The sequence below is a fragment of the Thermobia domestica genome, chromosome 9, assembly GCF_964235325.1.
Source record: "Thermobia domestica chromosome 9, izTheDome1.hap1.1, whole genome shotgun sequence".
In the NCBI taxonomy this organism is placed as follows: Eukaryota; Metazoa; Arthropoda; class Insecta; order Zygentoma; family Lepismatidae; genus Thermobia; species Thermobia domestica.
This window is the reverse complement of record NC_137462.1, coordinates 35,323,625-35,336,676: the sequence shown is the minus strand read 5'-3', so window position 1 is coordinate 35,336,676 and position 13,052 is coordinate 35,323,625. Positions and strand designations below refer to the sequence as shown.

At 38.3% G+C, this 13,052-nt stretch overlaps 1 protein-coding gene across 1 annotated transcript in view; it reads right to left on the bottom strand.

The window, feature by feature from the left end:
- Positions 1-4,069: 4,069 nt before the first annotated feature.
- LOC145694556 (phosphoenolpyruvate phosphomutase-like) overlaps positions 4,070-13,052 on the bottom strand; it is a 34,838-nt gene continuing 25,855 nt past the window's right edge. The window contains exons 7-8 of the mRNA XM_081770881.1: positions 6,575-6,751; positions 4,070-5,512 (exon numbers count right to left, since the gene is read on the bottom strand). Coding sequence (XP_081627007.1) covers positions 5,429-5,512; positions 6,575-6,751 — 261 coding nt within the window. The 3' untranslated portion in view covers positions 4,070-5,428. The remainder of the gene's footprint in view (positions 5,513-6,574; positions 6,752-13,052) is intronic.

The window sequence follows — 13,052 nt, the reverse complement described above, 5'->3', positions numbered from 1 at the left end:
CATTTTTGTCTAATTCATTGTTACTGTGAATAGTCAGTTTTTAGACATTGAAGAGGTTATACTGACAAGAACGCCTTTTAGCGATTTTCATTATTAATACACAAGTATTAGTGAATAGATGCATGTTCCAATTGTTAAGCAAATTTACTCGATATATAAAAAATGCAGACGTTGGTTTTGATATAATTTATATAAACTCTAGCATATGCTACAAAATCAAACGTGCTGCCAAACTGGAGCAGCTAAACGAAAATGTTGCTGAGAACTTAAGGGACTCAACTAATCCGAAGTAGAAAGCCAGCGAGAACACTCTTTATCACATTACTTCCAGTTGAAACGGAAAACTACAGAGTAAAATGATCTGACGCCTACTTAAAGTATCCAACTACCGATTTTTTTTTCTTTCTTTTCTTAAAGAAAGGATACAGAAAACAAATTACCAGGGTGTCTATCGGTCACAAGAGTCACGAAATTTAGCTATTGTGTCACTATTTTTCTTTATCTGTACAAATATAAGTAGAGACTGGAACATTGTTTTTCTATAAAACGTCAAAATTCACCCCAAAAATGTCTATGGTCGGATTTAGACGCTACCAAATAGCAAGCAAAGCACACTTTTATCGCACGCATGAAGAATTCAGTAAGGAACATGAAAGACAAGACAAAATCAAGATGGAAGCAGAATAAAAAGTAGATGATGATGATGAAAGGGAGATTGTTACAACAGACTGAAGTTGCACTTCAGAAGATCAAAAAAAGGTTAAAACAATCAACTTAAAAGAGAGATAGAATCCATCAGTACAACAGTTTACAATCAGTGTGACATTTTTAAAGGATTGCTAATTTTTTGTCAATATATATACGTACATCATGTGTTTTTAGATTCGTAATTTTAAGATTATTGGATTTGTAAGAGCTTGCTGTTGGTTACTTACCAAACAAAACAGACAATACAAAGTGAATATACTGAAAGTGATGTGAGAAGACACTAAGTTTTTGTCGCTCCAGGGGATACCTTTTAAAAGTAGAGATAAAATAAAGATAACTGCTAAAGAATATAGGTACTGTTATTAGTTTTCGAATGATACGAAATTTTATAGTTTGGTCACGAAATTTCATTTTGGAATTTTAGTAGGCACCCTGATCACACAAAATTCGTTCAAATCCCACTAGTACACACGTAAATACATGTCAGAAAACAAGAAACTTAAAACCTCAAGTTGTAACAAGAACTCTGTGGTAATACCAAGGAAATTGTAAGTGTGTTCTGCCTTCAGCATACGAGAAGAAACCATACTCGTTTGTGATGATGAATACTTACCCCTCCCCCCTTCCCAAGAAAAAAGGATGGAAAGTTCAGGAAGGTCAAGGTTGAAGTGGATCCTGGTATAGTATTTGAAGATTGACGTAGGAAGGTTAATTTGTTAGCTAGGGTAGTGATATTAGCAGGGGTATGACATTTTGCGTATGTGTAACGGAGGTCCCCAGGTTGTGAATTCTTTACCGAAAACAGCAACATATGGTGTTTTGGAGATAGACCACAAAGATTACAGCTCGATGAAAGCTGAAAGAAATCGGAAAATTCTGGAAAGTTACCATCCATCCTCAAAAGAGCTAAGGTTCAACAGTCATCCAGCAAGGTTAAGGACGGTTATCTACCAACAGATGTATTGCTTCTAGCTGTCGATGGATTTGCTTAGCATGCAGTAGAAACAGTCATCATCGTTACGAACCTCCAATCTATCTTCCGATTTTTTTATCTTCTTCCAAATTTGAAGAACTAGTACGGAGACTTTTCCACGTTTCTTACTTACATTAAAAACTGGTCTACACTTATAGATTTATGCAAAGCTAGTATTAAGGGATTTTTCCATAGATAAGGCACCCTCAAGTCTAACAATTACACGGGGCCCTGCATAAAAAATGATACCCGTACTTAGTGCAACATCTTCAAGGATAATGATTCTAACTGCAGGTTTCAATTTGCAGAAGAAAATGACGCAAAAGGTGATAGTAGACCCTAACTTCCTGCACAAAATGTTTTTTCAATGAAGTGTTTTTACTTGAATGGGGAAGGAACAGCCTCAACGTCAGGTACTAGTTCATATCTAATCCACACCAAATTGATATATCTCTAAATTGTGTCTTCGAAGTTGGTAGTGTGTGTGGTATGGGGAACCCGATTTCTAGGAATATTCTTCGTTGACTCCCTGAATTATTTGTTTTTGTTGGATCAAACTTTTTCCCATCCTTTTAGATAGAAGATGCGTTTTCTGGAGTTCTTTTCACGTGACATTGCACCTACGCATTTTGGCTTCAATACGAAGAAACATCTCTATCTCCAGTTTCAGCGCCGGTAGATAAGTTGCGGAAGTTCTACTGAATGGTATTCTTCGCAAGGTGCGTTGATGGCTAGGGCTCGGGTTTCTATAACCTAAAGACTCTTAAAATATATATATGCATTTATGCTTTTAAAAATCGCAATATGTAAGCTAAAACTAACCAACTTCATATTACTACAGCACTTGACTTCAGATTTCTTGAAACTATACCAAATGATGCCATTTTCTTTGATTAAAAGCCGTTCAACAAATGTTACGATTAGATTTCTTTCTTTCGGCAGGTATGGCCATGTTAACCCGCCACATATGAGGGAAGATATCCCTCGGCGACCATACTACATGGCAAATTGGGGAAGGAAGCAAGCAACCTGGGGCCAGTATGTTAGGTACCATCCAGGCATTTGCCTGATGTGAATGAGGAAAACCACACTCAGGATGTTTAGTCTGAAAAACCTTCTACACTTTTTCGACCACGTGTTCCCACCGGTAATCGAACCCAGGATCTCTCGCACCAAAGGGATAGCGTTAGCGACTACGCTACTGGGGCTATGTTCAACGAATGTAAAATAAGTCTCATGCTCTAAAAATGTACGCTTTTTTTTTTTTTTTTTTAATAAAGTATTATTACAAGTACCAATGATGATTTCAGGGGAAATTATCCTGGAATTATACCTCCCATCGTACTCAATGTGAATTTACCGGTATTTGTTTCATACCCCGTATATTGAAAATGGGAAGATTTTCACCAATATTTAGCGAAGAAACTAGACTTCAGATATCATTGGAGAAAGAGACAGAGAGTGATTTTTTCAAAGTGGTTGATGCTACGCCAGGTGAACAACTGTTATACCTCAAATCGCACAATATTCCTTCAAATCTCGTTACACAAGACCAAATATATCTAAGAAAGGAAGTTCCAAATACCTAATATTGCCAAAATAGCAAATATATATATTATTTCTCAGCAATATGTAAAACTCCCTAAAATATGACCAGAAATATATTTTTTATATCACTTCAGGACCAAATATGACCTAACGCTGAAATATGGTTCAAATATGCATATATGACCAATAAAAAACTCATGTTTGCATTCACAAGATTGATTGATTTTAGTTTAGCGTCCCTTTCAGCAGCGAGGCTATATGAGACGTGGACCTACTGATTAACGTGGAATCCGAACCACATGAGCTCCCGCCGGGAATCGAACCCGGGTCTCCCACGCCAAAGGCGCGTATGCTAACCGCTTAGCCACGAAGGAGCTCTGCATTCACAAGAGTCAGATAATGTGTTTATATGTAATAACACATATATACAAAGATATCAGGGTAAAAATATATTTTAGAAGTCTGAGCCTTAGTGATGAGTAAGTGAGTGAAGGAACATTAAATCATAGTGACGTTAAGGCAATCAGAATCCTGCAAAGCTAGGGAAAACTTGATTTGTAACTTGAAAACAAACATCCATTTTTTAAAGAAAGTAAATAAATACAATGAAAGCTATCATCGTGATCTTTTTTGTACTGGTGTTTTCACACCCGTTTCCACTTGAAAATTTTGACTTGGATTCAAGATGGTGGTCATTTTAGCAAGTTGTTAAAAATGTTTTTAATCCTCCGAGAAGTATATGTATGGTCATAACTAAGGTCCGGATTTATATGTCAAAACATATTTTTTTTTCAAACATGTACAAGCCCAAAACAAAGTTTTTTATCCCAATTAAGAGTCTGCAAGTGTAAATTACAAATTTTATTTCACATGAAAATACGTATTTTCTGAAGAAAAAAAAAGTTACGTAAATAAATATTTTGGACATTTTGGCAATAAATACATAATTTTAACAATTTTCCGTTATTTTATCCTAAATTTCAAAGTTTTTTACTTTCTCTCGAAAGAAATCAACATCGGGAAAAGAGTCGACTACATAAATCTATCAATCGTATTTATAAGCAATTTCCCACATGCAGAAACAGCGTCGCCATAAATTCTGCTTATTAACGCTGGGTTAACTTGGGTCAAACAAAGAGCTTCTGAAGAAGCGCTTTGTACTAAAGTGAACAAGTTAGTGTCAAATGAGAAAAACTCTTTCGTAAAATTGCCAACTAGAATTGAACTTTTCAAAGAAACAAATCCTGATTTTTCACTTTTCAACACCCGCAATCACGCTATGGGGTACCTGGCATAATGCAATACCATGTTATGTAGAGAATTTTGAAGCATTTGTATCTGTAGTAACTAAACTAAACCCAGACGATACTTCATGCATTGAAATTGTTCAAAATTTAGTGACTGCCTTGAAATGTGACTTGGCTTTCATATCTGCCAATTTCGGTTTCTTGACTCACTCTATAAAGAAACTAGAAACTAGGGAAGATTTATTGAGTACTTCGGTTAAAGAAGTACAGGAAATATAGTGCATTGAAAGAAAGCTGAATGTTCTTTTTGCTTCGAAAGCTGAAGTAGTAAGAAAAAAAAAACATTTGTAGAAGTAAAACATTGGGTATAAAACCCTATGTAAAATATCTGAAGTATTGGAAGGCCAAAACACAAGTGAAGTTCATGGTGAGAATATTCGTGATATGCCCCTTTTCAAATACGCAAGGTTAAAATCGTGTGATGTAGAACGTTCCTTTTTCTCAGTATAAGGCGTTATTCCGCGACAATAGGCATGGCTTTACGATGGACAATTTGGAAAAGACGTTAGTTATTCACTGTAATGCCCGTGGAATTTCGTCATCTGATGAATAGGAGTTATTGGTGAGCATCGACATTTATTTTTCTTACGTTGGGTGTTTTCTCATAATTTTCCTTGTTATTTTTGTTAAATATTTTTTAATTTTATCACATAAATATAAATATTTCACAGTTTTTAGCACATAAAAATCCGGGCCCTAGTCATAACATTGTCATATATGCATATACTTTTGCATTAATCCATTGGTTCCAAACTTTTGGATCACCCTATACTTACATACTAAAAAACATACAGTTGTTTTTTATAAATAGCTTATTTATTTATATCTAAAATATACAATTTTGTACTATTTTTCGCGATCTGATACATGATCAGATGGAAGTTCTTATTAATTACTTCTTTGGAAGATATAAATCCTCAGCTTGTTTCAGTTCATCTTCATCTTGTAGACGGAAGATTTCTTTCAGGGGCGCAACCTGGTCAAGGTAAATGTCATTATTTTAATTGCAAAAGTATATAAGGTATACAAAAGCATTGCTAAAATTGCAAGGTTAGATAAAAATTAGACGTAACATTGAATTTGTAAGTGTTGCATGTTGTAATTAGCCAGCTATGTGATCTCACATTTGTTTTTCTTGAGAAGTATTACCAGATCCACAAATATTAATAAATTGTTTTAAATGATGATATTAAATAGAACCTCTCTAATAATTTTAAATTGTTTGCAGGAAAGATTTATTCAATCGCTACTTCTTACTCAGGGTGTCTACTGATACTGAAAATACTGGAATTTTGATCATACTGGAAAAATCAAAATCATGAATCTGGTAACATACTGGAAAAATCATGAATCTGGTAATTTGTCAACAATACTTTTTTCTGTAATTGTTTTAATAGTCTTAGAAACAATTTTGTATCCATTGAGATTGTAAATTTTTCAAAAGCAAGAGTTGTATAGGCCTACATTTTGTAATTAGACATTTAAAGCAATGGATGGAGTGGAGGGCTGTGAGGGGAGTTGGGAGGCCCTTTAAAAATGTTAAAAAATAATTGTATTTTAAAAAATCAAGGTTAACTAAATTTATTAAAAATAAAATATTCCTTTGATGGTAAAACAATTACAAATCTGTAATCAAGAGTATGATTATTTCTAAAGAACTTTAAAAAAAATCATTGTATTAGGTACAGGAATTTTGCTGATAGTTGTACTGAATATACTGGAATTTTGAAAATAAAACTCAGTTGACACCCTCTTGCTCTTTCCGTGATTAAGATTAATTCATTGCTATTGCCTTGTTTTAAGAGTCAGTACACCTTTTTCTTGGAAACCTTTTACAATTTAAACGTCCATTAATTAGTAATAGAAAGACCGACAAGCAATACCCAAAAATATTATCAACTGTGTTCCATCATAGTTTGAAAGCACTGGTTACAATGAACCCCAGTTTAGGTGTTCTGTACTTTTCCATTACTTTAAATAGTGAAAGTAAATGAGTAAATATACAGTAACCCCCGTTTCAAGTAAAAATTCGACATACCTTATTTTGAATGTTCATCACTGATTTCTCTTCAAAAATTTGGCGACTGGTGTTCTGCATGGCTGTTACTGACGATCTTAAATTGTGGTTGCCCCAGATGACAAGCGAAATTCCCAAATCTTGGAAGAGTTTCGTTGGAGTTGTGTAGAAGCTAGTGGGAACTATAACGACAGGCACCTGGAACAAAATGCACAGAATATGCAAATGAAAAAATGATATCTTTGAGTTTTACGTCGCACGTTTATGCCGGCTAGACTATAGGAGACGGTGATGAAACAATGAATGAAATGGTGGAATGAAGAAAGGGGGGAAATGGGAGGACGCTGAGAAAACCCACGCACACGGTGTTTTTTCACCACAAAGTTCACTTGGCGCGAGCTGCGATTGAACCAGGACCCCAAGCACCAGAGGGGAACGCCACCATTGCTGAGCCACCGCGACCCACACAGAATATGCTTTATGTAGTTAATAAAAGTAATTTCATGTTGGCAGTGTGATTAGGAAATGCAGTGAGATCGAAGTTAATATCTGTAAGGCCTTCGAAAACGTGTGTCTAAGTTGTCTTTCTAGGGAAAATTAACACTGCAATCTATTGTGTAAAAATGAAAAGTTTTTTTTTTTTTTTTTTTTGAGCGGATCACAGGAAAACGACTGAACCGTTAGAAATACATTTTTGGATATAGTCATTTCTTACCTCGAAATGGTGGGGGAGCGGGTGGTCAAGATTTATGCGGAAAAAATGAAATGAAATCTTTGTGTTTTACGTCCCACGGTTATGCCGATTAGGCTAAAGGGGACGGTGATGATAAGTAACGAATGAAGAAAGTGGGAGGAAACGGAAGAACCCCGAGAAAACCCACGCACACGGTCTTTGTCCACCACGAAGTTCACTTGGCGGGGGCTGGGATGTTCTCCCTCCCGATGTTGCGGGCCATGGCATTGGAAGTGTCACCGTTCAACTCAGCGACTACAAAAAATGTGGATTCATCACTAATATCGGTCATTTTCGATCATTTTAAATATCACTTCCTCCGCCTTCCCCAAGTTGCGGGTTTGAATTTGGATTTAAACGGGATCGAAAATATCACTGTTCATTTAAGCGACCCATAAAACTATAAATTCGACACTGATAGTGGCCATTTTCGATCATTTTTAAATCTCTCTCCCTCCTCCAAGTGGCGGGGCTCACTTTGGATTTAAACCGGATCGGAAATGTCACTGTTCATCTGAATGATCCCGAAAACTACGGATTATGGAAAACTATGGATCACTAATGGTCATTTTTGATCATTTTATTATCCCCCCTCTCCCAAGTTGCGGGGCTGAATTTGGTTTTAAACGGGATCGAAAGTGTCATTCTTTATCTCAGCGACCCTAAAAACCACGGATCAGACACTAGTATCGGCCATATTTGATCATTTTTATATATCCCCTCCTCTTTCATGTTGCGGGGCACGGCATCGGAAGTGTCACCGTTCATCTCAGCGACCCCCAAAAATGTGGATTCAGCACTAATATCGGTTATTTTCGATCATTTTTAAATATCACTTCCTCTCCCTCCCCCAAGTTGTGGGGTTAAATTTGAATGTAAACGGCATTAAAAGTATCGCTGTTTACCTAAGCGACCCAGAAAATTATAAATTCGGCGTTGACAGTAGCCATTTTCGATCATTATATATATATATACAGGGTTTGTCCGGGAAGTAATAGGACTGATTTTATTCCGCCATGACTGTACTTCGAAGCGTGCGCGCACCGACTGGATCCGATAGAGGGCGTTTCTAGCTAACGAACGAGCACACGGAGAGTCAGGACAGGCTTTTTCGCGCGACGTGTTTCTGAGAGTGGTGCAAGCCGAGAATGCAGCGTTCGTTAGAGCAGAGGTACGCGATTAAATTCTGTGTTAAACTCGGTAAATCTGTGACAGAGACGTTTGATATGATCAGGCTTACCCTTGATGCTTTAGCAAGAAGTGGTGTGTTTGGGTGGCACGAGGCCTTTTCGGAGGGCCGGGAAGAGGTCGCCGATGAAGACCGTGCTGGAAGACTTTCGACTTCGACAAACACCGACAATGTGACTCGTGTGCGCGAAGTTTTGAACTCAGACCGTCGACTAAGTATTCGTTTAATTGCCCAGATGTTAAATTTACCAAAAACTGTGGTTCATGAAATTGTGACGGAGCATTTGAACATGCGCAAGGTGTGCGCGAAGATTGTCCCAAAAGTGCTCACTGACGACCAGAAATTGCGGCGAGTGGAATTGTGCCAAGAAAATTTGAACATGTGTGAAAATGACCCCCAATTTTTGAATAACGTAATCACTGGTGACGAATCATGGATCTTTGAGTATGATCCCGAGACAAAGAGGCAATCTTCCGAGTGGCACACGCCGGCGTCTCCTCGCCCAAAAAAGGGAAGAATGAGCAAATCCAAAGTGAAAACGATGCTCATTGTCTTTTTTGACATCAAAGGCATCGTCCACCATGAATTTGTTCCTCGTGGACAAACCGTCAACGCTAAGTTTTACGTGGAAGTGCTCAAGAGACTCAAACGAAGGGTCAATCGGGTCCGACCAGACATCGGAGCCGACTGGAAACTGCACCACGACAACGCCCCGGCTCACACCGCCTTTCTTGTGAACAGTTACCTGACCAAGGCCGGCATCCCAACGCTTCCGCAGCCGCTCTACAGCCTAGATGTGGCCCCCCCGGACTTCTTTTTGTTTCCTCGCCTGAAACGCCCGATGAAAGGCAAGCATTTTGAGACGACAGAGGGGATCCAAGCAGCTTGCACCGCGGCTCTCAAGGCTATTCCGGAGAATGACTTCCGTGACGCCTTCAATGCTTGGAAATCGCGCTGGCAGCGCTGCATCGACGCAGAAGGAACCTATTTTGAAAGTTTTTAAAGAATTGTAACGATTGATTCAATACATTTTTTTAAAAATCGACTCAGTTCTATTACTTTCCGGACAAACCCTGTATATATCTTTCTCCCCCTCCCCCAAGTGGCCGGGCTGATTTTGGATTTAAACCTGATCGGAAATGTCACTGTTCATCTGAATGATAACTAAAACTATGGATTAGACACTAATATTGATCAGTTTCAATCATTATTATATGTAGCTTCCCCTCCTCTCTACCGTGCTGCGGCACATGACATCAGAATTGTCACTTAATCTCAGCTACTCCTAAAACTATAGATTCGACACTAATATTAGTCATTTTCGATCATTTTTAAATGTTTATCCCCCTTTCCTACTTTCTACCTTCTCCCTCCCCAACTATCAGGGTTGAACTTGGATTGAAACAGCATCAGAAATGTGACTGTTTCTCTCATCGACCCCGAAAACTATTAATTCAACACTAATATCGGTCATTTTTCATCATTTTAAAATTTCTCACCCTCTTCTCCTCCCCTACGTTGCATCGTCAAAGTGAATAGCCTAAACTAATCCCTGCTCCTAAACTTATGTAAGTTGAAAATTTGGTTGAGATCGGTCTTGTGGTTCAAGAGTGATGAACTCACAAAGGCAGTCATTCTTATTTTAATTTGTTTTACATATATCTCCCCCTCCCCTTCCCCTACGTTGGCTCGTCAAAGTGAAACGATAAAAAAAAAAAGCACCCAAAGCCCGACCCTCATATATATTGGAAATTTGATCCGGAGTTTTATACGTCCTTCTCCCCTCACCCTCCGTAGGATACAAAAAGGTTTCCAGATCTGAACCTCGTGTATATTGAAAATTTGATTGCGATCGGATAGTTCAGAGTTATTAAGTTAAAAAAATAGTCACCTCCAGTCTTATATAAATTTAATTGTATATGTATATATACGAGTATATATATATATATATATATATATATATATATATATATATATATATATCGGGTGTTGCAAAATAAGTGTTACAACTCTTGGGAGGCGATTCCTGCCACTGAGCCAAGAAAAAAAGTTCTCTTGAACTTTCGGCTATCGGACATAGTTTCAAATCTACAAAGTGCCGAAAGCGTGGGAAAATGACTTTCGGACGCCAATAGTTCGGAAACTATCCAACGTAAAGAGGGCGGGTAAAAAATTCACTGAAGAAGTCATACCTGCTGTATTGAATTTTGCATGTTTCACAATCCTACCATGCACGCGCAAGGGATTCCCCAAAGGAACGTAGGGAGTCCCGGATAATCTGACAAATGAAAATTGGTCTAAATGGATATGAATTGATAGGGTTTCTACCAGGTAACAATAATACCTTTGTATTAATTCGATACCTGGAACAAATACAAAATGGCGGACACCTTCATGCCCGTTGTGTGTGGTTGCATAATCGCCAGGTACGGATGCTGACCAACAGTGACGTTCTGAGTATTAAGTGTAGCGAATTTGTTCTCAAATGCTCTAGAAAGACATATGGAGTGTCGGTAGAGCACAACAGATGAAACAGGGTGATTCACATGTGTGGAAACAATTAACGAAAAATGCCCAGAAATGCACTCATACTCAGTAAACATGAGTTCAGAGCATCGGAAATGTAAGGATTAGCGTCAAGAACATGAAAGCCATTGCCAATTCACCAATAATATTCCCTCAAACCGATGCAATATGTTGTGCACGGTTGAATACCAATAAGAATGCAACAACCGAGGCCAAGTTGAAATTGTGCAAGGGGACTCACTAAGAAACTGGGTAAACTCAAAGAATGTCAGTAATGAGATCGCATGATCGATATTGAAATGCGGGTAGTGTGTGTGTTGAAATCAGCATGTAGCTAATGGACAAATGTCAACTTGTCTTACCACTGCTGGGACCCGTCCCACGTGCGGAAACTAGGAAAATAACGTTGTACATTCTGCTGTTACATCTGGTGCACTTTTTGGTAGAACGTAACTAGAGCACGATTGTATCAATGTCCCTCTTCGTTTGGGACATTGTCCCACAGTCGACACATATGAAAATATATCTCTTAACCCAATATTCAAATTATCATAGAGCGTAAAAATAACAAACTTGTATCATGTCCCACGTCTTCTGGGACATATGTCGTACTCGAAATATAGGAAAATACCTCCAGAAATTCGTATCTTACACACAGTACACATGCCATTGGCACATGTAACACTACTACTGGAACACAATACATATGGAAAATAAAACTACATGAGAAATAGGAAGAAACGTCTTAAAGCTCTGATTGTTTACAACTGTGCAAGAATAACAAAATGAAACACACAAGCATGTCACGAGGCTGTACAAGTGCGCGTGCCAAACAAAGTGGGTACTCCTCAAAGAAATGAATACAGAGAAAGTAAGGCTCCCTTGAAACCTCAGGGCTAGAGCGCTTTCTTTTGCTTGCGTAGTCGCAGTTTCCAATCCTACTGGGAGCCCACGGCCTCAGATTTAAGACCTGAGTAGTTATTTTCCTATTTTTCGCACGTGGAACGGTGTCCCAGCAGTAGTGGGACATGTTGACATTTGTCCATTAGCTACATGTCGATATCAACACACACATTACCCGCATTTCAATATCTATCATGCGATCCCACTACTGACATTCTTTGAGTTTACCCAGTTTCTTAGTGAGTCCCCTTGCACAATTTCAACTTGGCCTCGGTTGTTGCATTCTTATTGGTATTCAACCATGCACAACATATTGCATCGGTTTGAGGGAATATTATTGGTGAATTGGCAATGGCTTTCATGTTCTTGACGCTATTCCTTACATTTCCGATGCTTTGAACACATGTTTACTGAGTATGAGTGCATTTCTGGGCATTTTTTGTTAATTGTTTCCACACATGTGAATCACCCTGCTTCATCTGTTGTGCTCCACCGATACTCCAGAAGTCTTTCTAGAGCATTTGGCTACAAATTCGGTACACTTAATACTCAGAATTTCACTGTTGATCAGCATCCGTACCTGGCGATTATGCAACCACACACAACGGGCATGAAGGTGTCCGCCATTTTGTATTTGTTCCAGGTATCGAATTAATACAAACGAATTATTGTTACCTGGTAGAAACCCTATCAGTTCATATCCATTTAGACCAATTTTCATTTGTCAGATTATCCGGGACTCCCTACGTTCCTTTGGGGAATCCCTTGCGCGTGCATGGTAGGATTGTGAAACATGCAAAATTCAATACAGCAGGTATGACTTCTTCAGTGAATTTTTTACCCGCCCTCTTTACGTTGGATAGTTTCCGAACTATTGGCGTCCGAAAGTCATTTTCCCACGCTTTCGGCACCTTGTAGATCCGAAACTATGTCCGATAGCCGAAAGTTTAAGAGAACTTTTTTTCTTGTCTCAGTGGCAGGAGTCACCTCCCAAGAGTTGTAACACTTATTTTGCAACACCCGATATATATATATATATATATATATATATATACTAATCTCAAGGGCGCCCATTCACTTGGGAGCCCGGCCCTCCGAAAGCTCATGTGGGCCCCCCTATGTATTTATGAATATACAATATTTGGCAT